This window comes from Crinia signifera, chromosome 2, assembly GCF_055691185.1.
Source record: "Crinia signifera chromosome 2, ASM5569118v1, whole genome shotgun sequence".
In the NCBI taxonomy this organism is placed as follows: domain Eukaryota; kingdom Metazoa; phylum Chordata; class Amphibia; order Anura; family Myobatrachidae; genus Crinia; species Crinia signifera.
In genome coordinates, this window is record NC_139218.1 from 285,218,531 (window position 1) to 285,246,355 (window position 27,825).

Here is a 27,825-nt window from a genome sequence, read left to right on the forward strand (position 1 = left end):
AAAAACAAAATAGCTTTTATTGCAAACACATCATTGCAAAAAATGACAGCTGTAGAGACCTGACAGCCGTTTCAACTGCTCCCAGCAAGAAACCTGCACTCTCACCCTCATATGAGATACCCGCTGAGGTGCCATATAAATAGCAGTGCATAGATGCCCACAGTAATATGTAAAAACAGACAGGGGAAAAACAGCACTCACCAGACTTGCAGATAATGTCATCCGTATCAGCATCCAGTTTATTGGTTAAATGTAAGGCCTGCCGACATTTCGGTCCCTACGGACCTTTCTCAAGGCAGCACAAAGTCCAACAAGTAAATCCAAATGTAAAGGTATAGGGTAGGGAAGTGGGTCCCAGTTCCCCCTACCCTATAGGACTATCTCAGTGATACCAATATTATATAGTGGCCATGATCAGAACAGAGAATTGTAATGACATTGTAGTTACAGTAATAATGTAATCACAGGTATTTGCAGAATAATCTGGTTTTAATTAAAGTATCATTATGCTAATATCATACAAAAATGGATAAAACAAATATTTTATAAAAGAAAAAGGGACAATTCAGAAAATATTAAATAATAGGAGGTGTTCAGTCTCTTTCTATGGGGGAAATTTACTAAGATTGGAGTTTTATTTCAGATGGGATGTTGTCATGGGCACCAATCAGGTACTATCTATTATCTTCTAGATGGTGCTAATTAAATAAGAAGTTAAGGTACTTATATGTTAGTTGGGCGCCCACTATAGTTAGTACGCTCATACCCCCACTATCCTTGTCAACATGGAGTTGAATGTATATAGTGTGGCGAGCGCAGCGAGCCACCGAGCCTGAGGTTTGAAGAGCGTACGCGGAAAACTAAGCAAATAGCTTAGTGGGCGCCCAACTAACATATAAGTACAGAAGTTAATAATTACCCATGGCAACATCCCATGTGAATGAATTCCCATTTAAGTCAATTTCACCCTATGAATTTATAGGACCTGTGCCTTTTTGTTTACTAATCATGTAAACTGCACAGCAAGTGGGTGTGTAAGGATATTAGAAAACATGGTGTTCCATTACCTATACAAATGTTGTACTGTATGTGCTCACTGCCTCAGGGACTTCTTATATACTAACATTTAATATACATTGTCATTGATATAATATTTATACTATCATTTTGGAGTTTATGGAAGCATTATTATACACATATAACATATAACATTGTAAAAGAGAATTTCAAAACAGATTTGCAAAATGAACCAAAAGGTATCCTATCAGATTGGCTTGGCCAAGTTATTATAGGTAATCATTAATATAAAATACTAGCAGCTAATCCATTTACATAGAATGATAGTTCAGGGGGGGCGTGGCCTGGACGGACATGGAGGCAGACGCACCTTACTGAGCTCCGGCGCTATCCCCGCTTCCAATAACGCTGATCACCGCCCGGGGGTCCCCGGAGGTCAACACCCGTAGCCCTCAGTCCTAAGAGATCCCCCTGACTGCTGGTGTGTCGCGCTGCGGAGCCGGGGGGGGGAACAATCCCTCCCTGCGGGTTGCGGCCCTCACCTCTCCTCATCCTGCGGCCTCGATTGTGGGGGAAGCCTGGTGACTGAGCTCCGTGCTCCGGGAGGCGGAGCGCGGCTGTGCTCCGATACCGCCGGACCTCCGGAGGCTCCCCGCACGACCCCCCTCTCACCTGCACATAAAGACATCGGGGGACTGGGGCACAGGAGCTCCGGGAGACGCCGGGACGCAGCTGTCCCCCTCGCTGAGCCCTACACGCGGCGGCCATCTTGTGGGACCCGGTAATCGGGCCTTGAGACGGACGCCACCAGAGGACGGCGGGCAGTGACCCCAGCTGCCCCACTACTCCCCCAGACCACTGTGCGGAATACAGAGAGGTGGGAGATACCTGTGCTGTTCTCCTCTCTGGGACCAGTACCCACAGTAAAGAAGCGGCGGCCATATTGGTTGTGGCACCTGCTGAGTGCCCTGCACTATACACAGTTTGGCCTGCCTGGACCCCCTGGCACCTCAGATGGCATAGTGCTGGCATCTCTAGGACTTCCACCTAACAGTGAGTAAATACCCACACATGCCTATACCTAGAGGGTTCTTGCCGCACCATCAAAAGTATAATAGCTGGCCTCTGCGGTGTTAAACCTGAGTTACCTCCAGACTGTATCTAATACAGGAGAATAGAGAAATCTGCTTCTATAAGCTGCACAGCAGCACTTGCCACATTGCTAGCAATACAATAGACATTACTGAGCCTACTGCTCCACCTAGTGGCTTCTGTCTATAGCCCAGCTTAAACTATTCTCCATGTCTAGGTGAAACTACACTCTAGAATGATCTATAAGCACCTGGATACCCAAGAAGCATGATCTAATTCCTGTCTAACTAAACAACACCTCCTCTATCTTACAAATCCCATCCATTCATAGAGCTTTTTGCTAAGGTGATTTCCCCAATATGCCTTCCAAACGCTGCAAAACACCCAAGCCAGTCTCCCAAGTGGCCTTCTTTAAGCCTTCACCTGCTAGGCCCAACAAAGGAGCCGAGACAAGGGAACAAGCGTCCAATCAAATTACCCCATGCTCCTCGAGGCCAGGTCCAACTCAGATGGATGTTCCTGCCCCTAATGTAGCCGTTTTGGATGATAATCAAGCACTCACAGTGGGCTCCATGAAAATCCTTTTGGCACAATTCAAAAGAGATGTTACAGAGGAGTTTAAAACCACCCTACAAGATTGTCAGAAATCAATTGACGATCTCGGTGAGCGTACCGACCATATGGAGACCAAAATGGGTGAATTCGCCTCCTCTCATAACGATCTAATATCTTCCCATGACAATCTGCAGGCTGAAGTTGTTGCCCTTCGGGAAAAAATTTCAGACTTGGAAGACAGATCTAGACGGAATAACGTCAAGATCCGCGGTATCCCAGAGACGGTTTCCAATAGTAGCTTGAATGACTTTGCCATTAACATATTCCAACAACTTCTGCCTAGTAGCTCTTCCGCTGACCTGTTGATTGATAGAATTCACAGGCTTCCAAGGGCCAGAGGTGCCCCGGTGGACGCTCCCCGTGATGTTCTTATGCGGATCCATTTTTTCCACGTGAAGGAAGCGATTCTTAAAGCTGCCAGACCGTCCGAAGAATCCTCCAGAATTCTGGGTTCGCTCCAGCTCTTCGGGGACCTTTCCCAAGCCACCTTAGCTAAAAGACGCTCTTTCTACCCTGTCACGGCCGCCCTACGAAAGGAAAATATCCTTTACAGATGGGGATTTCCTACAAAATTACTAATCAATAGAGGAGGATCCACAGTTGTGTTGTCAACAGTCGAGGAAGGAAAACATTTCCTATCCACTATAAACTCTGCAGGCTCCTCTTCAGCTCCAGAGCCTGGGTGTGGACTCCAGCCGGTCTGGTCTGCGCCAGGGTCTGACCAACATTAAATACTAGAGTTTACACGGTTTTTTTTACGTTTAGTCTCCAGATTCTGCTTGTTTTCTATTCACAGGAATCTAGATTATTGATATGTATGTCTACATTCTACTTGCTCTTCCATAGAGATTTAAAATAATAGCTTAGCAGTCTGGCGAGAATTATCTTCCGTATTGAATTGTTTACACTGTTGCAGATACCTTCCTCTATGACAGGTCGAGGTAATTCTGTTAGTTGTTCTTATTGTTATATTCCTCCTAATTATTAGGTTGTGCTTGCGATGGGTGCTTGCCTTCCCGGGCCCTCATATCGGAGGTCCTCGGGAGACTATGCCCTGTTGCTTCATACGTCTAACTGTTTTAATACTGTTAATTTTTATTACTGTTAATTCTTTCAGGTTAGATTAAGATCCAGGTGCTGTAGTTCGCTATCTCTGTTTGCCACTACCCCCTGCTGTCTCTTCGAGTCGCCATGGCTTGGCGTCCAACCTCGCCCCCGTTGGGGGGTCCTTATAGTTCTTTCCCTTTTTTTCTCCCCCTTCGTCACTCCTCAGTTTGTTTTTCTGTCCCCCTACCCTTTCACCAGAACGGCCACTGTATACTGATATATTTAGGTGATCGTCTGTCTCTACCTCCTCTAGCAGTCCACATACCACCTGATAATGGTTAATGTTATCTCCATCAATGCCAATGGACTTAACTCCCCTAATAAAAGGAGGCTAGCTCTCAACTTCTTCCACAAACACAAGGTCCATATTGCAGCTGTCCAAGAAACCCACTTCCCAGCTTCCGCTCCCCCACTATTCCATGATAAAAGATACCCGCATTGCTTTACGGCTAATGGTCCGGATAAGAGAGCCGGGGTTGCTATTTTAATTTCCCATCATTGCCCATTCTCCCTCTCGTCCCAATACTCTGACCCAGAAGGAAGATTTCTAATACTATCCGGCACCCTTGAAAACAGAGAGGTGACCATTGTATCTTGTTATGCCCCCAACATTAAGCAACTGGCCTTTTGTAGAAGACTCTGTGCTAAAATTCACCAAAGAACTAAAGGGGCCTTGCTCCTTCTGGGAGACTTTAATTTAATTCCTGACCCCACTATGGACAGCACACGTACCCGGTTAGGGTCCTCCAGTCGGCCCCGTGATTGCTCTAAAAGTTTTCGTCAATTATTAGCAGAATATGACCTATTTGACATTTGGCGGGTCAAAAACCCAACGGTAAAAGATTACACATTCTATTCACATGCCCATGGAACCTATTCAAGAATCGATTTAGCATTTTCAGATAAATGGACTCTTGAATCCTTTCATGGGGTTAGAATACTTCCCCGAACGTGGTCTGACCATTCTCCTCTTTTTCTAAAGTGGGAAATAACTAACAGGAAGACAGCACCTGGCCCGTGGCGTCTTGGTAGTCAAAGTCTGATTCAGCCAGAGGCTCGGCTGGCGATCCAGTCATCATTAGAACACTACCTGCAGGAGAATCCTCCTGAAGACACTTCAGTATTCAATCATTGGTGCGCTCTTAAGGCAGTCACTCGTGGATCGGCGATCCAAATTGCTGCCAAACTCAAAAAAGATTATAGAAAAAACCTGGAGCAGGCAGAATCAGAACTTGCATCGCTGGAAATTGCCCATAAGGCTAATCCAGCTGACAAATCCCTTTTTAAGCGATTAAATGATGCAAGAGACATAGTAAATAGACATTATTTAGCCACTGTTCATCGAAACGTAGCTAAACTGAACCAAAAATTTTATCAGCTGGGTAACCGTGCAGGTAGATTGTTGGCAAGAAAGCTGAGGGGCAAGAGAGCTAAACAAAAAATACACATGATATACTCTGCTCAGGGTTTGAAGACATATGACCCAAATGAGATTACTAATATCTTCTCGGAGTACTACTCTAAATTATATAACCTAAGTAAAGATCCTTCCACTCCCCAACCTTCTTTCGAGAAGATTAAGAGCTTTTTAGACAGAATTAGTCTCCCAGCATTGTCCTCGGAATCCTGTCTTTCCATAAACGCTCCTTGGTCATTGGAAGAAATCCAAAAGGGCATAGACTCCCTTCCTATAGACAAAGCCCCTGGACCAGATGGCTTCCCTTCAAATTTCTATAAAACTTTTAAGTCCCAACTATCACCAGTGCTTCTCAGGGTCTTCAATGAGGCCTCTGAAACCAAACTCTTCCCCTCAGAAATGTTGGAATCCCGAATCATCACGATACCCAAACCAAGAAAGCCCCAGACATCTGTCCAAAATTATAGACCTATCGCACTTCTCAACTCTGATATAAAACTTTATGCAAAATTAGTCGCTAATCGTATAAACCATCTTCTCCCCAACCTTATTAATCATGACCAAGTTGGCTTTGTGTTAAACAGGCAGGCCCCGGACAATACACGCAGGGTGTTAGATGTTATAGAATTCTGCTCATCAAAGAAGGAACCCTTATTAGTCTTATCGTTAGATGCCGAGAAGGCCTTTGATAGACTCCACTGGGGGTTTATGCAGATGGTCCTACAAAAATTTGGCTTCACCGGGCGGATATTAGACTCTATATTGGCTCTCTACTCTTGCCCCTCTGCTAAAGTGTTTAATAACGGATGCACTTCTTCAGGCTTCCAAATAACTAATGGCACCCGGCAGGGTTGCCCGCTTTCTCCATTAATTTTCGCACTGGCAGTTGAGCCTCTGGCGGAATGCATTAGGCGCGTAGAAGACATTAAGGGCCCAGTAATTGGCAATACGCCTCACAAAATTAGCCTTTTCGCCGATGATATTCTATTGCTAATCCTGGATCCGGTAAACTCTCTCCCTGCTCTTCACAAAGTGTTACAGGAATACTCAGAAGCCTCATTTTATAAACTGAACACCAGTAAAACAGAGGCCCTCCCTTTGGGTTTCCCACCTGAAATAGTGACTGACTTGAAAGGACGTTACAATTATTCATGGCAGACCCGTTCATTGAGATATCTAGGAATCAACTTGACCCCTGAAAAACACATTTTAGAGTGTAATTATAATCCCCTACTGAAAGCCTTTGCGGAGCTGACTGGAGACTGGATGCTGCATGATATCTCTTGGCTTGGGAGAATTGCGGCGGCAAAAATGGTCCTCTTGCCAAAATTAATGTATTTGTTTAGATCTATCCCGAGACCCCCCACTAGCTATCTATTCAACAAATTTAACCAAATCCTTGCTAAATTCATCTGGAAGGGGGCTAAACCTAAGATTGCTAAAAATATCCTGCGTAGATCTAAGATAGATGGGGGAGTGGCATACCCAGACATCGAAAGCTATTTCGCTTCATGTATGTTGAACCAGACTAGAGATTGGTTCGCAGATAAAGACCCCAAACCATGGGTAGCGCTTGAAAGTACTTACTCCCACCCTATGCCTATTTCAGACCTCCTTTGGCTTCCTCGTTCCTCAACACGGAAATATACAGCCCTCTGCAAGTCTATTAAAGTAACCATGGACGTCTGGCATAAAATGTTGGCTTCTGTAGAAGGAGTAATCCTCCCAGCCCCCTTCCTGTCACTAGGTGCCTTGAAGTCATATATCTCCAACATTCCACTAGATAGATGGATCTCACGAGGAGTGAAGACAGTGGGAGATTTATATGCCGGTGATACCTTGATGTCCTTCGAGTCCATCCAGGTTAATTTCAATATCCCTAAGCAGGATTTCTTTATCTACTTACAGCTACGGAATTGGCTACAAACACATATACCGTTTTCCAATAAAAAAACATCCTTCCCTGCTTATCTTAAAATAAAGGCGAGCGCCCTCTCTCATAAAGGAGGCATTTCATTGTGGTACTCACACTCACTTACCACTAAAAATAAACCAAAATTGACCTCTCAAGCTTTATGGGAAAGAGACCTGAAAAGACCCTTAGATGATGGAGATTGGGAAAACGTATTTAAATCCTGTTTTGGGATCTCTCGCTGTATTAATCACTCAGAAATGTTTTTTAAACTCATCCATAGAGCCTATTTCACCCCAGAGAGGCTGCATAGGATCTGGCCAGCAACGTCTAACTTATGCTGGAGAAACTGTGGGAACGTTGGTGACATTCTCCATATCTTCTGGTCCTGCCCACTTTTGCGGCCTCTATGGAAGGAGGTATTTCAAACGCTGAGCTCAATCTTAAATCAATCAATTCCCCCTGACCCAGCTATAGCATTACTTCATATTTTCCCACCTTATTTTTCGGCTGCTGATAGATACATAGCAGGTCATGTATTTATTGCCACTAAGGCAATTATTGCCAAAATGTGGAAAACGAATACAATCCCCCCTATAGAATCTATACATAATAAAATCCACAGCCACTATCTGTTTGAGACTTCCGGAGCTGCTTATTCCTCCTCCCCAAACTCGTTGATCATGAAATGGCTGGGATGGTCCCTTTATAATGACAAGATGGGTAACACCACCATCTACAGCAACCCCCCTGACTTAACCATACTTGGCTCTCCATGATTATGCACCTCTCCAATGCTTATAGATATAGATGTTGTGTGTAGTTTCAGTCCACCATACTCTGATAGTAATACGATGTCTGGTTTACAGTGTAACGTGAGACAAATGTGATTTGCCAAAGTGCTGTTCTGTATTTCTGTTCCCCCATTCCCTTTTCTTTCTTTTGTATCCCCTTTTATTATTTGGACAAAAACTTTACAATAAAAATTTAATGCGTAAATAGAATGATAGTTCACAAATTGAAAATTACCAGGCTCCTAACCGCAGAGCTTGATTTTCAATGGAAATTATAATGTATTTAAGAAAGGAAAAGAGTCAAGTAAGAAGAGTATTCGTACCTTAATATGAAGTCATTTTGAAAATGCACAATATGCCAAACATATGGCCAAATGTAATAGCCTGTAAATGATTGCCCCTTTACAAAACCTGCCAGTTTGGGCAACATCCTGCACAGCCACTGAACGTTGAGGTTTTGTAAATGGGCAATCATTTACAAGGCATGGTTTTTCCTTGTAAATGATTGCCACAAGTTCGGCCACATCCAGCATTGCACTTGGAGGCTATAACATTTTGCCAATAGAGTTAGATTTAGAGTCTATTCAACCAAGCAATGGACCCTTTAAATGTACAGTATACATGATGGGCCTGATTCTGGTTCACTTGTAAAAGCAAACTCTCTCTAATGGACAAAACTATGGGCCTTATTCTAGTTCACTCTTAGAGGCAAAATCCTTCTTAGCTGGACAAAACCATGTGCACTGCAGGGGGGCAGATGTAACAGGTGCAGATATAATTAGATTTGGTGAGTTATTTTGTTTCTGTGCAGGAAAAATACTGACTGCTTTATTTTTACACTGCAATATAGATCTCACTTTGAAGAAAAACCCCACCCAAATCGAATTCTCTCTGCACATGTTACATCTGTCCCATCTGCAGTGCTCATGGTTTTGTCCAGCTAAGAAGGATGCAAATGCCTCTAAGAGTGAACTAGAATAAGGCCCTATGTGCACTGCAGGGGGGCAGAAGTAACGTGCAGAGAGTAAGATTTGGGTGGGATTTGTACTTCAAACTGATATCTATCTGTAAAAATAAAACAGCCAGTATTTACTCTGTCCAGAAACAAAATAACTCACCCAAATCTAACTCTCTCTGCACATGTTACATCTGCCCCACCTGCAATGCACATGGTTTTGTCCATTAGAGAGAGAATTTGCTTTTGCAAGTGAACCAGAATCAGGCCCGATGTCTCTGTCATAGTCACAAAAATCTATTTCAGAATAGTGTTTTTAGTGGCCACCTGGTGTTCATCTGCTGCTAAACTGGAGACTATTGACTTTGATGTCCGGATGGTAATATGCCCTATACAATTTAATTTATGCACAGTGATGAGTAGTAATTATTTGAGTAGTTAATGTCCAAAAAATTTGAAATGTTTTATTCTTATATGGAATTCCATAATCTTAATTACAGCTAATTAATTATTAATAAAATTTTATTGTAAAAGATACCATTCTACTATTACTATCTTTCACAGCCTGCACTGGTAAATCATTTTGTTTTACCTTGCCTCATATTTATTTGGGAGTTGACAACCCCAGTGCCAGCTGCAGTTAGTGGCGCACCAATCAAGTCTGGTTTTTTTTTTGCATGTCAACCTTCTTGTTTGTCGACCGAATGGTGTCGACCTAATGGTTGGCTCCCTTTTTTTGCTGTAGACACGTTGTCCGGATCCCCTACTACATTCTAGTTCTACAGTAACTGAATGAACAGTATGTTGCAGTATTCAGCTGATGTTCCTATTATCATTTACCCTGTATTTGTCCTGTATTGTCTTCAACTGTAAGTTACTGTTTTTCCTGTTTGATTCTGTGTACTCTGTAACTGGGCGCTGTGGAACCCTTGTGGCGCCATATAAATAAAGGATGATAATAATAATAATAATAATAATAATAATAATAATACTACAGTAGATACTCTACATTGTGATGCAGAGGAAACTTCACCATGCCATGTAGGTTCTACTAAGAAAACTACTGTTGGTTCTATAAACCTAGTAATCCTATTGTACAGTACAGGCAACAGGTAAAATCCTGAAGTTAAAGGCTGACCATTTTCACAATGATTCTCTTACTGACACTATGGCACATATCAGAGCCAGAACTAGACTTTTTGGTGCCCTGTGTCAAAAAAGAGAATCCATCCTACACACACACACACACACACACACATTTTTCCAATAAGATCATAAAATACATGTCCTCGTGGAGGAGCATGGCAACACCGATCCCATAGAAAGCTTATGCTATGATGCCATTTCCCACATATACAGAATTATACACACACATTTACAAAACACTGCAAAATAATGGATTTTGACATAAATCCTCTGTAAACCATATGCATGCATGTTTTATTCAGTTACAACACCCTTTAGTAAATAACAAATTTAATTTAACTGCCATATCCAGGATTCCAACTCATAACCTTTTGCATTCCAGTTACACACCCTACTATTGAGCTATTTGATCCTGCACAAAAATTATGATCATATATTTATACCACAGATGATGGGTTTTAATCCTGGGTTTGCCAGCATCTTGAAATGTAATAGAGGACAGTATGACTGAATAACAAATCGCTCTCAATTTAAGTTTATGAATGTTGTATAGGTATTAGCGACTGAAGATGTGGGGGAAGGAGAAAGGGGAAGTCATGAGAATCCAGGCCTCAAGCAGTAGGGAAACTACAAGTGAAAGCAATTAAAACAAATAACTTGCCAACACTGAACCCTAAACTTCAGCTCTGTGGCAGACTCTGCACCAGCCTAGTTACGGCCATGGGACAAAAATTTTACTGCCGCTTAAATTGACATTCCTATTCTATAGTCATTTCACTTATTCTCGACCAATGCAATTGGAAAAAGCATTGGCATGGAATTTCTGACTATTAATAGAAAATAGAAATCAGCCAGTACCCTACAAAACTTAAATTAATATTGGCTAACAGCAAGTGTTGCTGCAAATAAATTCTGTAAAAAAAATTGGGGTGCATGAAAATGCGTGTAAGCTGAAGTCTGTTCAATTTTAAATAAAAAATACCTGTACAGTATCACCCACCTGTATTTTTTTAAATATATGCCCTAGCCATACAACACCCCGATATACCTGCCCTACACATTTTTACCCATAAGTCTGCATTTTGCACAATATTGCCCCTACAATTGCCATGAAAATATTGCTCAAATAAAGCTAAAAACTGATAAAGGCCTATTTAATCATAAGGGATTGAGGGTGTCCCAGAGGGTCTGCAGTGAGTCACAATATTTTAACCGTACAAAAACCACAGTATTTTCCCTAAGGGTCTAATTCAGTACAGCTCTCTAGGCAGAGTTTGTTGGGCATTCTCCTACAGCCGCCCCCTGCCCACCACCAGCCTTCCCTCTCTGCAGCGAACTGCTCGGCGAATGTGTAACTCAACAAAGCCGTTCGGTACCGGCGTTTGCACATGTGCAAAAATGTTCATGCACAAACATGGATGCTGAGAACTAATTCGGATAATACCTATCGATCCTGAATCGCCCCTAAGATTTCACCTGCTCAGGGGATGCAAGAAAAAACTGCTCTAAAATTCTATTGAACGTTAAAGCGATGTATGTACAGTATCTGTTATTCTGGGAACCCTACTACTATATAGAGAACGAGGGGTTTGTACCTGCGCACTGAATCTATCTTTTTGATAATCTTTAACTAGCAGCTGCACCTAAATGGGTGACTAATCCCGTTTAAGAAATGGGCAAGATATGAGAATAGTTTTATGGTGCTGCGCTCCATTAATGAAAATTCTACAGGCTGTTTTAAAAATAAATTGTTGTTCTTTATTTGTAAGTAATAGAAATGGGTATACGGCAATAAACCTTTTCAATACAAACGCCTGACGCTAAGGACAGGAATATTGTATTCCTTCAAGGTTTTTACAATTGCTCGTGGTGAATAAACATGCGACACATGCACTATGTACCTGGACCATGTGTGCTAGTTTACAAGGCAAGTAAATGGTACATGACAAAAAAATGTAGAAAAAGAACAAAACATAATGATACTGAACAAAGAGAAAATGAAAAAAATGAAAAAAATGAGAATGAAAAAAATGCAGAAAAAATCAACACAAGTGTGTCGTCAGTTATCTGTCCAATAAATTGGACGGTGTGTACACAGTTGTCGCAATATTTTGCAATAATTGCAGTAAATTTAGGGTTCCTTGGTAAGAAAAAATGTGTTTAAACTTAGTCTGTGCTTTAGAACAATGTCAAGCGGCGTCCCGCTATTTGTACTCCTCCTGTCAGTTAGTTACCGGTTACTGCTGGTACCTGTAGGTTGGTGTTCGTGTTCGGTCGCGGTTTTTCTCGTTGGGAGGTGGCTTGGGATCACAGGGTCCTGGACTTGGGTGCTGCGCCCGTCTACTACGTGGCACCGGCAGGTCCGTGCGTTAGAAGAAGAAGGCAGAAGCCGAAACGCGTTGGAGGGTACACACTACTACCAAATCTATACCTGCTAGTAACCAAGCTAGCAACATCTGGAAGGATCCCACGTCGAAGCGGCCGGTGGGTGCACACACCGCCACGCAGCGGAGACCTGAGCGAGACTGAAGGAAACCAAGTGTACCGGCAGTGGTGAGTATCTGAAGGAGGGGGAGCCAGGCAAGTCATACAGGGTCTTGTACAGGAGACCGAGCGGTCACCGTGAAGGATCTCCATCCAGAAACGGTGAGCCGCTCCATCTCCAGACAGGGAGTAGCGTCTGAATCACTGCAGCCCGGTCAGCCGTGTAACGCACGGACCTGCCGGTGCCACGTAGTAGACGGGCGCAGCACCCAAGTCCAGGACCCTGTGATCCCAAGCCTCCTCCCAACGAGAAAAACCGCGACCGAACACGAACACCAACCCTAAGGTACCAGCAGCAACCGGTAACTAACTGACAGGAGGAGTACAAATAGCGGGACGCCGCTTGACATTGTTTTAAAGCACAGACTAAGTTTAAACACATTTTTTCTTACCAAGGAACCCTAAATTTACTGCAATTATTGCAAAATATTGCGACAACTGTGTACACACCGTCCAATTTATTGGACAGATAACTGACGACACACTTGTGTTGATTTTTTCTGCATTTTTTTCATTCTCATTTTTTTCATTTTTTTTCATTTTCTCTTTGTTCAGTATCATTATGTTTTGTTCTTTTTCTACATTTTTTTGTCATGTACCATTTACTTGCCTTGTAAACTAGCACACATGGTCCAGGTACATAGTGCATGTGTCGCATGTTTATTCACCACGAGCAATTGTAAAAACCTTGAAGGAATACAATATTCCTGTCCTTAGCGTCAGGCGTTTGTATTGAAAAGGTTTATTGCCGTATACCCATTTCTATTACTTACAAATAAAGAACAACAATTTATTTTTAAAACAGCCTGTAGAATTTTCATTAATGGAGCGCAGCACCATAAAACTATTCTCATATCTAACCCTACTACTATGTTGTTCTCACATTCAATAAAATAATTGATTATGGAAAACTTGACTGTATATTGTTCTAAGAAAGAAAAAAAAAGTTTATCTTACTATTTTGAAAAGTTTAATGCGGAATGCAAATTTAGCATGCAATTTTCTTCTCTTAATAGACGTATAAGTTGCATTCATTGCTCAAAAATATGAAAACAAATTGCATCATTAGCAGAACAAATAAAGTATATCACTGAACCTTGATATAAGTTAAGACAACTAATGGAGCTTCAAATCATCTGCTTCACAGCAATTACAGTATAGAATTGGTTGCTTCATTAGTTTTCAAAGCACATATTTTCTTACAAACTAAAGAAAAACAGGTTCCAGGCATACGGGAGTAATTGGAATATATATTTTTGACTACGCTGCTCCTCTGGCTCAGTAATGGGGCTTGTTTTACAGGTCTCTTCACAGAACCTCAGATACAATATATTAGACCACATTTGAATAATTTAACGCATACCAATAAGTAGTTAATAGACTTGTGCTTTTGAACAAGTGGGTAGGGGGTCACTGAGAACCAGGGATGAGTGAAACTTGTGCATATCATTTATCTATTGTTCAAAGACCAAAACAAGCCAAGAAATTAAAAAATAAAGTACATAAAATATATTATAATTCTAGTTAAATGGAAAAGGCTTGGTGGTGAATGTAAAACTATGTCGTAAAAGTAAATGAGAAATGAGCAAAATATGCAACTCTTGCTATACTGTACTACTAAGCCATTCATAGTCTGTAGAAATATTACAGTACATTGTTCATTTTTAAGGGGATTTTTTAAGGGGAAATAAATGTATAATAAAACAAATTCTACTAGGATAGTTATAATCCTGCCAACTATGGTCCTAAATCAGAGATGTGTGGAAACCCGATGGTTTATGTACATCTGCAGTGGTGTGATACCTGCACATCTGTAGATCTAGTTCTGAAAGTTACCTTGCAGTGTCATAGATGCCATTGGGAGATGAAAAATGGGAGTCAAGGGTCAGTGCTCCAGAAACTGGGGGCTTGTCATTATAATTTTCTTGGATTGTTAAAGCCAGTGGGGGAAATTTAGTAAGATGGGGATAAGACTGCACATGTGGTGTTGCAATGGACATCCAATCAGATCCTGTCTACTATCTTCTAGAGGGTGCAAAATAAATAAGAAGTAGATTCTGATTGGGTGCCCATAGCAACATCACATGTGAAGTCTTATTCCCATTTTAGTAAATTTCCCCCAGTGGCTGTTTCATTGGACGCAGCTTCTCTGGTTTAAACAGTGTGAATTCCTTTGTCATCCTGAGTAACCTCAAAGCAGCATCAGATCAGACAAGCCAGCAGGAGGTATCTGTTTATAAAAGATACTTCCTGTAACATTAGCATATGTTTGTACAGTTGCTGCATGTGAAGACACAGTGGCTGTGGGATTTGCATACATATCTGAATTAGGCCCTGTGTGCTCTATGCTATATATTGAAATGTTATTAATTTAAACAATGATTCGGTTACACCAGCCTTAAATTGTCTTTTTCATTGAAGAAAGATATCACAACTAATATTGCATGCTTAATTTTCTTTGTTGTTAATATTGAGGACCTAGCATCAATTGTGCAAGGTGTTTGAATGGCCCATGTTTTATTGTACTAAGACATTGAGGATCTGAAATACACTGAGATATAGGCAGGCCGCATGCATAGAGTGTGTCCAATGCACATGCACATATGGTAACTTATCACTATATTCGGAATTGAGCATATTACTGCCTCACAGCACTGGGGTCATGGGTTCCATTCCCACCATGGCCCTTACTGTGCAGAGTTTGTATATTCTCCCCATGTTTGTGTGGGTTTCCTCCAGGTACTCCGGTTTCCTCCCACAACCCAAAAATATACTGGTAGGCTAATTGGCTCCCAACAAATTAACCCTAGAATGTATATATGTGTGTGTGTACATATCTTAGGGAATATAGATTGTAAGCTCCCCTGGGGCAGGGACTGATGTATATAAGAAACTGTTAATAAAAACATATCTTATATTGGTGTCTTTTTGCACTTTGGAAATGTACCGTATGTTCAATGCAGTAGAGGCAAGGTAAACATGGACCTTAAAGATGCATCCATTGAATTACAGGAGCTAATCTTTACATTTATTATACAGTAGACCTGGTTAATGTTTCCAAGTTGCTAGTATTTGTTTCACATTTTTTACGATACTGTACATGTATTTACTACCTAGCATTTAACAGAAGTCCACAGAGCTTGCGAGGTCAGGTGTACCTAATAAAGTAGCCTCATATACAAATCTGCAATTCCTCAGGATGCCCTTATTTAACAACTTCCTGCTGTTCAAAACGAAAGATACAGCCTTTGGCACTAGGGCTTCTATGCAATTATGGAAGTGACTGGCTATTAGGCTGGTAATACCGTATGTCGTGGTTCTAGTTCACAACAATCAAACTATACTAACAGTCAAACCTGTTTTTATTGGTCAAATGTTGCATTAAGTTGCATTTCTATGTTCCAAGCTGTAAATGAAAAACTGTAATAGGTAGTTTACAATATGTGGTTTCATTTTTTATTCAATTGCTAGGAAGGAATGTAATGTGCACAGCTCTTATTTAACACATTATAATGAAAGCAATTTTAAAAAGTAGTGGTTTCTATTTTTATTTCAAAGTATATCTGTAAATTGATGCGAGTACAGTATGTGTTCTTGAGGACTAATTGACTCAGACAGAATTTTATGGCACTTATGTCAACAGCTTACAACAAAAATGTATTACTAATGATTCTGTCTAGTGAGAAATATTTCTAGTTTTGATGAGATAATGTACAGTATATGCAATGTAAATTACTGATATGCTAGTATTGTAAGTAATGCCACCATGAGATTAAACTTTCCTTTGTTCTTTTTATATAATTGCTATTTATCAAGACACATCTTGTTATGTATGGTACATATATATAATGGGTGTGGTATAATTTGTAATCATTTTTCATGTTGACATGAAAATGTTATTGTATTCATAAAGTCAACATCCGGCATGCTCACGAATCAGCTTTGAATAGGTCAATATTCATCATGTCAACACTGATGACTTTTTTTTTACACAATTAGAATGTCCTAGGCGGTCTAGTGTTTACTAACCCTTGTCTAGTAGGTCTGGAAGGTCCAGAGATGTCTAAAGGTCAAGTGGTCATTTCATGATGACTTTTGGAAGATTAAGCAGTGCAATAACATAATCCTAACAACTAACCTTCTCCTTAATACCTACCCTACACTATCCTCCCCTCCCCTTCCATAGACTATTCCTAACCTCTACTTTCTCAGCCTAATCCTAACTTCCCAACCTGCAGCCTAACCCAAACCCTCTGCTGTCAGTCACTGTAAATGTCAACATTTTAGCTGCATCCTTATAAATACAAATGATATTTTATTGAGAGAAAGAGGTAGCAAGAGATTCTCCAGAAGAAAATATATGCTCAAGGCCACATACTGATACATGTAACAAAAAAGTGATACATGTTATACATCTACGAATAGTGTTACTGTTTGTAAAAAATACAAGGATATTCCAGACATACAGGTGCGCCAGTGATTTCAAAGTGTAGACCATTTAAGGTTGCAGTGCAGCCATGCTTCTGACGGCTATGCCGTTTCAGAGTCCCTTTGACTCCTTTTACAGGATGGTTGGCTGAATGCGCTGTCTATCCATGCGGCAATATGTGGCACTCCACACCATTTTGATTGCCGCATGGATAGACAGCGTATTCAGCCGACAATCCTGTAAAAGGAGTCAGAGGGACTCCGAAACAGCTGTTATCAACTATCAAATACATAGCTATTATTGCTGGAGGGTTTTGAGAAATATTACAACACTTGTGTTTTATAGCATTTATTATGTATAAAAGTTTATTTTGAAAGTAATTAGCGAAAATGTAAGCAGGCACATAATGTAATAATGTAAGATTGTACAAATAAACTTTAAGCTATAATAGTTGTATAAGGTACACAGGAATGCCATCAGAAATTGTGGGGCCCAGGACTGACAAAATAGATGGGGTCCTCTTCCCTTTCTCGAACACCTGGAATGCCTGGTGAGTCCTGTGTCTGCAGCATTGGCTGCACTACTCCACCTCTACATTGCTTCAATGGAAATATTAACTTTGTTTATGACATTTTATACTTTATAAACTCCCGTCCTGGGCCCCCTTTCTGTCTGGGCCTGGGACTGAAGTCCCTGCTAAGATGGTTTCCCTGGATGCATATAACTCTCTAAAAGCAAATAAGATCACAACTACTAATATATGCACGCCCAGAAAATGCTGTGTATGCGGCCATTAAACACCTGGATTTATCTGATCATTCCCCATTACCACCACCAAATGCTGTCTTCCTGTCACTCACTTGACTAATTCCGCGGAACAACCACCATTGCAATTCAATTGCTGAGCATGTGCACTGTGGCTCAGATGCATGTGCAGTAAGACAACATTGACCGATTTGCATACAATAGCCACTTAGAGGCTGCATCTGAATTAGACCTAGTGTGCATTCAAATGCAGATGTAAATTAAAGGAATATTGCCTGTATTATAAAAGGATATAGATGTTAATCAGTGATACATAGGGGGACATTTACAAAGATGGGAGTTCTATTTCACATGGGATGTTGCTATGGGCAACCAATCAGACACTATCTACAGTATTATCTTCTAGAAGGTGCTAAATATATAAGAAGTCGATTCTAATAGCAACATCCCACTGGCGTAACTATAGTCCCGCAGCCCCCGCGGTGGCAGGGAGGCGCTAGGCAGGTGCGGGCGCCTGGGGGGTCTGCGGGACTATAGTTACCGCCTGGTCCCGGCTCCCGACTCCTGTCCTCCCCCCTCCTTACCCCATTGCCGCCGGCGCCGCTGCCTCTAACCCAACACGCAGATCTGTGTCGGGTGACGGGCGGTCCCCGGCTCCGGCTGCAGTGCTAATATAATAACAGACACTCGGAAAATGGCTGCCCCCATAATGCTGTATGGGGGCAGCCATTTTCTGAGTGTCTGTTATTATATTAGCACTGCAGCCGGAGCCGGGGACCGCCCGTCACCCGACACAGATCTGCGTGTCGGGTTAGAGGCAGAAGCGCCGGCGGCAATGGGAACGGGTAAGGAGGGGAATAATATTTCGGGGGGGCGCCCGAAATGTCCGGCGGGGGGGGCGCAAAAAAAGTAGTTACGCCTCTGCAACATCCCCTGTGAAATAGAACTCCAATCTTAGTAAATTTCCCCTATAAAGTTTTAAAATGCTCCACTATTATTGAAATGATACCTGATTAATAGAACAAATAAATTGGTTATTCATACATATTGATATTCATAGGATAAAATAAAATGATACACATGTTGAATAGTCACACACAGAAAATAATGTGCATTGTATACAGATGCTGTCACCTGAAGATATGTCATAGTTTTTATTCAACACAATAAGTTTTTTTCTTCTGTTAGTAACTATGATGTTACAATATTCACCATGATTTATAGGAAAACTTTATTTAATTATAAAATAACATACTCTGAAAATAATATTCAGCTTGGTTTTTGCAAATGTAAGTAACTAAATGACTTTTCCCTATATGCAATGCAACATTACAGTTTGCAGATTTTAAAATATCCACTCATATACCTACAGTAAGGACAAATTTCGCACAGACCATTAGTAGAAGTAAGAACCAATTAACGTAGACAATCTGGAAATGTATATTTCCGATTACATTAATAAGTACAGACTGTCTTTGTTTCTGTAGAATTCAATTAAGTACCCCAAAAATATTGTTCATGTTTACCCGCAATGGTGGGCTCAATGCCTAAATTGTTCCTCTTGTATTCTTGGCAGAAGGTATAATGAACAAATTAACTTGTCTTTTGTCCTCACAATTTTCTAAATACTACCTAGTGCAGGCATTCCCAACCACAGTCCTCAAGGCACACCTACAGTGCAGGTTTTAGTTATATCCAGGCTTCAGCACAGATGGTTTAATCAGAATCACTCAGGTACTAATTAAGTCACCTGTGCTCAAGCCTGGATATCACTAAAATCTGTACTGTTGGTGTGCCCTGAGGACTGTGGTTGGGAATGCCGGTCCTAGTGTTTATCCTTGCACCCTGCGCCGTAAAAACCTGTGCAGTTCATATATCCTGCCTTGGGTGTCGCTACCTGCTTTGGTGCTTCTAGTACAGTCTGGTCTGTATTAAGTTTTTTTAGACCACAATCTGATAAAGACATCAAAACGAAAGAGGAACGGCATGGGTTTTGAAAGGTGGAAAGTGCTAGAATGAGCAATCTACAGTACATACTTTTGGCTGATAAAGTGTTAATCGCAATTTTTTCAACAAAAAGTGTAGTTTGTTCATAAAAAAAAGCCACAAACGCAGCCATATGGTATGCATATAGACAACTAAGCTAAAAAAGACACATCATACAAAACGTATCTCTTATTGCGGGTTGAAAAAATAAAGTTTTGTGTACATACTCAACCAAAAGAATAATAAGTGCAAGACTGAACAACCAGTATCAGTGAACAATTTATAGACAAGCAGTTTATTAGTAAGGGAACCAGAATTATCAGAATGTATGTACCTGCAACTGACATCCCACAAATAATATTCTGTATACTACAGTGGGAGCCACTGCCATCTATCTCTATAATAGGATTAAGTGAGTAATTGGATTACTCTGCTAATCCCCTATTCTATTGTTCTATGTATTGTATTGCAGCTGAGAACAATAGGTTAGCCATGGTGAGCCATGGCCTAAGGAAGATAGATGAGATGGGCTCCTACTGTATATGAGTATTTGTACCTACAGGAGATGCTAAATTCTGCATGAGCACATATGCAAATAGACACTTTTCTGGGCATACACAGAGCATTATCATACTACAGTAGAAACTCTACACTGACTAGTGTACTACTCAATCTGCCACCACAGCTACATACTGTACTGTAAATCTTATATCATTTTTCATACAGACATAAAAGTGCTCAATAATGATCCCTTTAACAACTCAGTTTTAATTTAATGTGAGAAAAAGGGGTAAAATGGCTACTATCCAGTTTTATGTTCTTACATATCAACCGTAATTAGAAGAAAACCTTCATATCACTTCATTCCATTTCACATTGGCAATGTTATCATTGTATGTAGTATTTATTGTATTACCAGCTCTGTAAAATAGGTTATAGTAAGCAAGAAGGACATATTTAGTTTACCATAAAAACTAACCGTACTACTTTTATATAATGTATTACAAAATATAACAAAGTAAAAAGCATATTTATGCTATGAATACATTTTTAATATTTGCTGTTGCTAACAATTTCCAATAGACTCAAATATTCTGCAGAGTAAATAATAAAATGCATCAATTTATACCATAGACAACTGGAAAAAAACCATAAAGAAAAGCAACAATGGGTGCAATAAGCATCTAACTACAAAAAGACTTAATGAGATTTTGGCACTACAGTCATTGTGATAACCATCTGTTTTTAGTCCATGTGTCATAAAAAGTTAAAAAAGAAACTGCAAACACAGCTGGTGCTACCAAATATATATACAGTACACATGGTTATGCTACTGCAAAATCTTCAAAATGGTGTACATATACTGTAGCAAGCTTTTGAGTAAGGAAAATTTAAAAGAGATAAAGTACAACGTGCTTCTGTCTTTTTTATAGCACAACATGGGAAATAAAAGTTAAAAGCTAATAAGTAAGTTACCTCTCTCCATTTTATCTCGGCAGTGCTATATACAGTGCTATATATCCCCAAATATATGTCACAGCATACTTTTCAATAATGAGTGAATGTGATATACAAAGAATAAAACTTCTTAAACATCATTAAGTTACATTGGCAGTATGTAACTTCATTGCGCATGCATTAAGGGGGTTATTCTGGTTTATTCGGTCCCCCTTGCATTCACATTTCACAGGATGACACGGGGCTGACATCAGCAGATTTCAGCTGCCCATCTGCTTCCCACACTGGGCGCTCACAGATCAGAGACACCATAGAGGTGTCTCAGATCTTCGAACGCTGGAGGAATCATACAATGGTCGCCGACCATTGAGTAATTTCTCCCCCGCACCCAAGGCTGTGAATGGATGATTATGCAAATCATCCATTCCCAGCCATGCTGGGGGATCGGGTGCGAGGGGGGCGGGTGGCAGCCAGTGAATTTCGCAGCATTGTGTGCGGACCAGAATATGGTCCTAAGTTCAATAAACAAGAAAACTCTGCAAACAACATGAATATAAGATTATAACATGGTTCTGAAGTGTGCAATAAAGGTGCTTATTCCAAATAATGGCTCTGGAGACAGAAGTAATGTACACTGATTATGTGCAGCACTCCGCTTTTGTGGGCTCTTCCACCTGCCCAGTTCTGCAAACAATGTAAAGAGATAGGAGGAGCAAAGTAGTGTAGTAGGTTTTTTGATAGTTTTAAAATTTTACTTCAAATAGAATAAAAACACTCACAAACAGATTGTCTGTTAAAAGAATAATACAAACAGCGCTTATGAGTAAAAGTGGCATATCACCAGCTCCAAAACGCCACACAGCTCTGGCAAGTCTGGGCAGAGTGGAGTGAACGGGACAGACGAGGCGTACGTGCTGACGTCAAACCCAGAAGTCAGATGCTGGAGCTGTGCAGAGTTTTGGAGCTGTGATATGTCACTTTTAATCATTTGTTATTAAGCGCTGTTTGTGTTATTCTTTTAACACACAATCTGTTTGTGAGTGTTTATATTCTTTTTGAAGTAAAACTTTCAAACTATCAAATAACCTACTACACTATTGTGCACCTCCTGTCTCTTTACATAAGATTATAAGTATATGGGGCAGATTTATTAAGCTCGGTGAAGTGATAAAGTGTCTGTTTTTTATCACTGTCCAATCATCTCCTAACTGTGTATTTACAGGCTTGGTTGGAAAAATGACAGGTAGGAGCTGATTGGCCGGTGATAAAAACCTGATGGTTTATCACTTCACCAAGCTTAATAAATCTACCCCTATGTTTGTTAAGGTATCTTGACCAGTGTATAATCTTTTCAATGCATGAAAGAAGCATTTTCAAACTTTTGTCAATTTGAGTCTTACTTTCTGAAGAATATGCTGCTTTGAGTAATTCAGGGTCTGGACAGTAGTACATACTGTATTAAGACCAGCGACATAAAAATATATTTATAATAAGATCCACTGCACTCCGCATTCAAATATATATCCTAACTGCTCTAAAGATTGCACTATACTACAGTACAAGAGGCTGCAGATCCAGGAAATGAGAAGTCCATTGTGCTGAAGTCTGAAAACCTACAGTACACGCGCAAACTGAAAATAATATATTATTAATACAGTAAAACAAACAGCACTGCTTTCCTTGGTGCTGTAGTGGGCATACCTCTACTCATACCTCTACAACAGCGCAGCTGTCCATGATACTGTAGCGTGCATACAGTACCTCTACTCATACCTCTACAACAGCGCAGCTGTCCATGGTGCTGTAGTGTGCATACCTCTAATCATGCTTCTACAACAGCGCAGCTGTCCATGGTGCTGTAGTGTGCATACCTCTAATCATACTTCTACAACCGCGCTGCTATCCATGGTACTGTAGTGCGCATACCTCTAATCATACTTCTACAACAGCGCTGCTGTCCATGGTGCTGAAGTCTGAAGACCATAACGCGAAATAGACACAACTTTACAAAAAAAATTACATACATTAAAATTACTTATTAGAAGCAATTAGATTGGATTACAAGAGTTATGTTCCATAACAGCAAATACTTAACGTATGCTCATTTTACATAGACCGACGTAAACCGTACATTTCAATCTCTATAGCCATATACTACTCATACTACTGTACGTTGCACCAATCTTGAACACATAATGTGGATTATAACTGGACCATTATGACTATACCGATCTGTCTACCAACTGCAGTAAATTGATACTATAGGGTGAAGATTTGCACAGTATTGCGGACAATAAGTGCAGGGGCAGTGCACTGACCTGTGACTTTTTTGACTGTCCTTCTTCTCCATGATAGCTGGTACGCAGTTGGTGAGCTCAGTCCAGTCTGCATGCAATCCGCAACTCCAGCCAGTAGAGAAGCGAGAAAATAACCAGGTCTCCTTCCTTCCAGGACGGTGACAGGTGCACTTCTTCTGGCCTGGCTTACAATCACAGGGCTGCTCCAGCTGGATATTCCTGACCAAGTGTCTCCCAAAAGTAGTGCCTCCAGTTTTTTGTATGTGGAGGAACACTATCACATCATCCCCCTTGATATTAAAATCCACGAATCTGTAAAGGTCTTTGGCCATGAAGTTGAAGGTCGGCTGGAATTTGGCAGGAATACTGTCCTCTGGGATGTCACCCTCATCCTCCTCGCTCTGCCACTGAGCCTCTGCAATGGCTGGGGGCTCTGAGGACTGCACTAACCCTCTGGCGGAGTCCCCTGTCCGGAAATGCCATGAGCTTGTCCCGGTTGGACATATGTACTGGTAGACAATCATCACAAAGAGTACAGCTAACACTGGAGCCAAAATCAACTTGTTGGCTCTGTCATCCATGATTCCAACAAGGCTCTTATCCTGAACGCTCATAAAGAAGATTGACTGCACCTTAAGTCTTTGGTCTGACATCAAGTCTCATAAGTGAGCTTGTCTTTCGATCGCAGTATGATAACTTGCTTCTTCATAGCAACGATATCTAGTGGGGGTATGCTGCACCCAAAGCTGCGTGCCACTGAATGAATGAATCGCTCTAGGAGAGAGCAGGCACTGCAATAGGAGCACTGTAAGTTCAATGCGGTAGGGAAGTTCCAAGTGAGGGGACACGTGAAGGTGCCATATGATGCACCTGTCACCGCTGCCACATCTATCCCTCAGCTGTCTCCTCTCATTGCTTGCACACACAGCTGCAAGTCAGTTCTCACGCCTTCCTCTTAACGGGATGGGGTTTGATGCTAGAATTTTTAATTCGCAGAAAGCCAATAACAGACTGATGTCTCGATCCTCACACCCAATCACTGATTTCTACTGAGAATAAACCACAGGGCATTTCCGACCAATAGAAAATGTAAACAGGGAGCAGATAGACTCCTACAATGCAGACGCCGGAGATAAGCCAATGAGATATGCACTGATGAGTGATGGAACCCAATCAGTCAGTGGGATGAGTGAGAGCCAATGCGAGTAGAAGCTGTCTCCGGAATAATCACCTTTCTCATCCACGCTCACAGAAGCAGGCGAGCTACTGCAGCACTAAGCACTCAGAGTAGGATTTCTTTGTGCTTTTTTTTTTTTTGTGTGTGCAACTGCAGCAGCTTGGAATGTACAGTGCACTAAAAGGAAATAACAGAAACCCTTTAAGATATCATTTAATAAAGTTTTTTTATAGCAATCATTACACTGTGCAGATTGTATTGCTGTGTAAAGGAAAATACAGCAAAGAAAATACTTGCCTGTATTAGAGAAGCTGCGTGTAGTACACAGGAGATGCTCGTATTGTGTACTGTATATGAGAAAGAGCATGTTATGCCTCTCACCACAAAGTCATGCATATTATATTTAATTGCTCTAAATATTTCTAGTCTCTAGAGGTTTTTATCTCCCTTTCTCTAGCCTATGCAGAGAGAGATTTGTCACACATTTGAAAGGAGGGAGCTGCGTTACATTTCATTGAATTAGGATGGTAAATTAAAAATCGGTGCCAAGTGCAAACATGAAGTGCTTTAAAAAGACTCCAGAGATTTCAGCCTATTCTCTCTATTAGGCGATGCTGTGCAATTATTTTCCTATGCATTTGTAGCAGGTTCTTTAGGAATAAAAAAGACCAGGACAATATTCAGTTAGCAAGACTGGAATACAATTACAAGTAGATGATGCGATGCAGTGATTTACTTATTAAAGTTACAGGTTGTGTTGTCAGTGAGCAACTGAGCATAGGCCTGGACTACTGGAGTGCTGTAAGATATGTCAGCAGGGTATGTAGAGTACACTATGGTTGCATTGGTGTATAAAGGGAGGGGGGCAATTAAAGATTTGTCTTTGGATATTTTCTGATTTGTTAACACTGCACAATTGCACAATATTGTGTATCCTTTTCAGCATGTCACATTATTCTTATTCTTTAGGTTTTTTAAATTGATATAAAAGACTGCAGAGTAATTAAATCCACAAACATATCATGATGGGGATTGTAATGCCCAAGTTTGACAAACACTGTATTGTGTGTAGCATGTGGAGATTATTACTATTTCTTCTCCCAAAGATTTGTATTGAAATCATTATGTAGTGATTCATGTGTCAGCAGCATCTAATTAACAGTAGATGTGGCCCTCCATGAACTTTGTGTACGTGACAACCCCTTTCACTGCCCAGTAATGCCTTTGGTCATAAGTGTAGGTGTGCTACACTTATGACCGAAGGCATTACTAGGCAGTAACCCCAGGGTTGTCGCATAGACAAAGTTTATGGAGGGCCACATTTACATTAAGTATAATTGAACAATGTTTGTGTGTGTGTGTGTGTGTGTGTGTGTGTGTGGATGTTCCATGATAACTCTTGAATGCTTTAATCATCTTCAAACTTTGCACACTACCTTAACATCTTAAGAGGCGATCTAAGATTGAAGATGGGTTTAATCGGATGAGCCCTTAAGGCTATTTCTGTTGTTTTCATGCATTGTGATACAGTACTGTATGTATTGGAAAGTTTATGACTTTCTGAATACAACACAATAAACAGAATCCCTTAAGTGGACCCTTAAAGGCCTATAAGGGTCCATTAAATTAAAAACATTTTCACTTTACAAAACTTTTGACAAACTGAAATTAATAAGCGACTCATCGGCAGAGTGGTCTGTATATCGAACAGTGTAGATATAACGTTGTGAAATCCATGTGAGATTGACTTATATTTGTGCAGGCAGGAGAAATCATTTGATGGTAGGCAACCATCAAATTATTGGTACTTGTTTAGTTTCACAGCGGCAGCGCGTGCCGCTCTAGCTATGAATCTTGGCAGCTTGCCAGACTGCCTTATGCTACGTTATCAGCGTAGCGACTGTTTGAAACCTGGCAGCTCGCCAGCTGCCTTACATCTGTAATCTACGTTATCAGCGCCCTATGCTGACTCCACGGCAGCCCAGCGCTGCTACTCCTAAGCTCCTGTTAAGCCTATTGAGCGCCTCTCACACAGTGCTGGCGCCCAAATGATATCCTCTCTTCTGTGGAGAGGGGATCATGCGGGCACCGGCGGAGAGGCGCTCCATCTGTGTGATACGTAGGAGTGTCTCAGACTCTCCAGCAATGAAACGCTCCTGCCTCTGACCTCTGTGTAGCTATTGCTCAGATGATGTATGATATGCAGGGTTGAATGTGTTCCTGAAACACCCCCACTATCCACGGCAGCCCGAAGCATGGCGACCAAAGCGAGCCCCGCGAGGGGATGCATGATGCGTCCTCCCGACCTTTTCATACCCCCACCATCCACGTTGACGAGGAGTTGATTTTATATAGTGTGGCGAGCGCAGCGAGCCACCGAGCCCAAAGAGTGGCGAGTGCAGAGAGCCCCGTGAGGGGACGCGGATAACTTCACATGTATTCCGCGTCCCCTCACGGGGCTCGCTGCGCTTGCCACACTTCGGGCTCTGTGGCTTGCTGTGCTCGCCACACTATATAGAATCAACTCCACACCGATGTGAATGGTTGGGGTATGAAAAGGTTGGGAGGACGTGTAACGCGACCCCTTGCGGGGCTTGCTGTGCTCGCCATGCTTCGGGCTGCTGTGGATAGTGGGGGTATCAAATGGAGGCATTTTCCAGTATGTAACATGGAACACTGGCAAATGCCTCCTTCATTGTGCATGATATGCAATTGCATCTGCACCCACTCTTTGGACAGGAGAGGCACGCGCTACTCAGACGCAGGAGTGTGTCATTGCTGGAGTGTCTGAGATGCAACTATGTATTACACAGATGGAGCGCCTCTCTGCTGGCGCCCGCATGATCCCCTCTCCACAGAAGAGAAGATATCATGCGGGCACCAGCGCTGTGTGAGAGGCGCTCACTAAGCTTGACAGGAGTTTAGGAGTAGCAGCACTGGGCTGCCGCGGAGTCAGCGTAGGACGCTGATAATGTAGATTACAGAAGTAAGGCAGCTGGGGATCTTCCAGGATTCATAGCTAGAGCGGCATACGCTGCTGCCGTGAAACTAAACAAGTACCAAATTATTTTTTCTGTTGCTGGCACATGCTAGGTGATGTGTCTTTGTAACACA

The 27,825-nt window shown here is 41.4% G+C and overlaps 1 protein-coding gene across 1 annotated transcript in view; it reads right to left on the bottom strand.

Annotated features, from left to right (window-relative positions):
• HS6ST3 (heparan sulfate 6-O-sulfotransferase 3) overlaps positions 1 to 24,777 on the bottom strand; it is a 504,274-nt gene extending 479,497 nt beyond the window's left edge. Inside the window, exon 1 of the mRNA XM_083168783.1 lies at positions 23,556 to 24,777. Within this exon, the coding sequence (XP_083024909.1) occupies positions 23,556 to 24,187 (632 nt within the window). The 5' untranslated portion in view covers positions 24,188 to 24,777. The remainder of the gene's footprint in view (positions 1 to 23,555) is intronic.
• Positions 24,778 to 27,825: the final 3,048 nt, after the last annotated feature.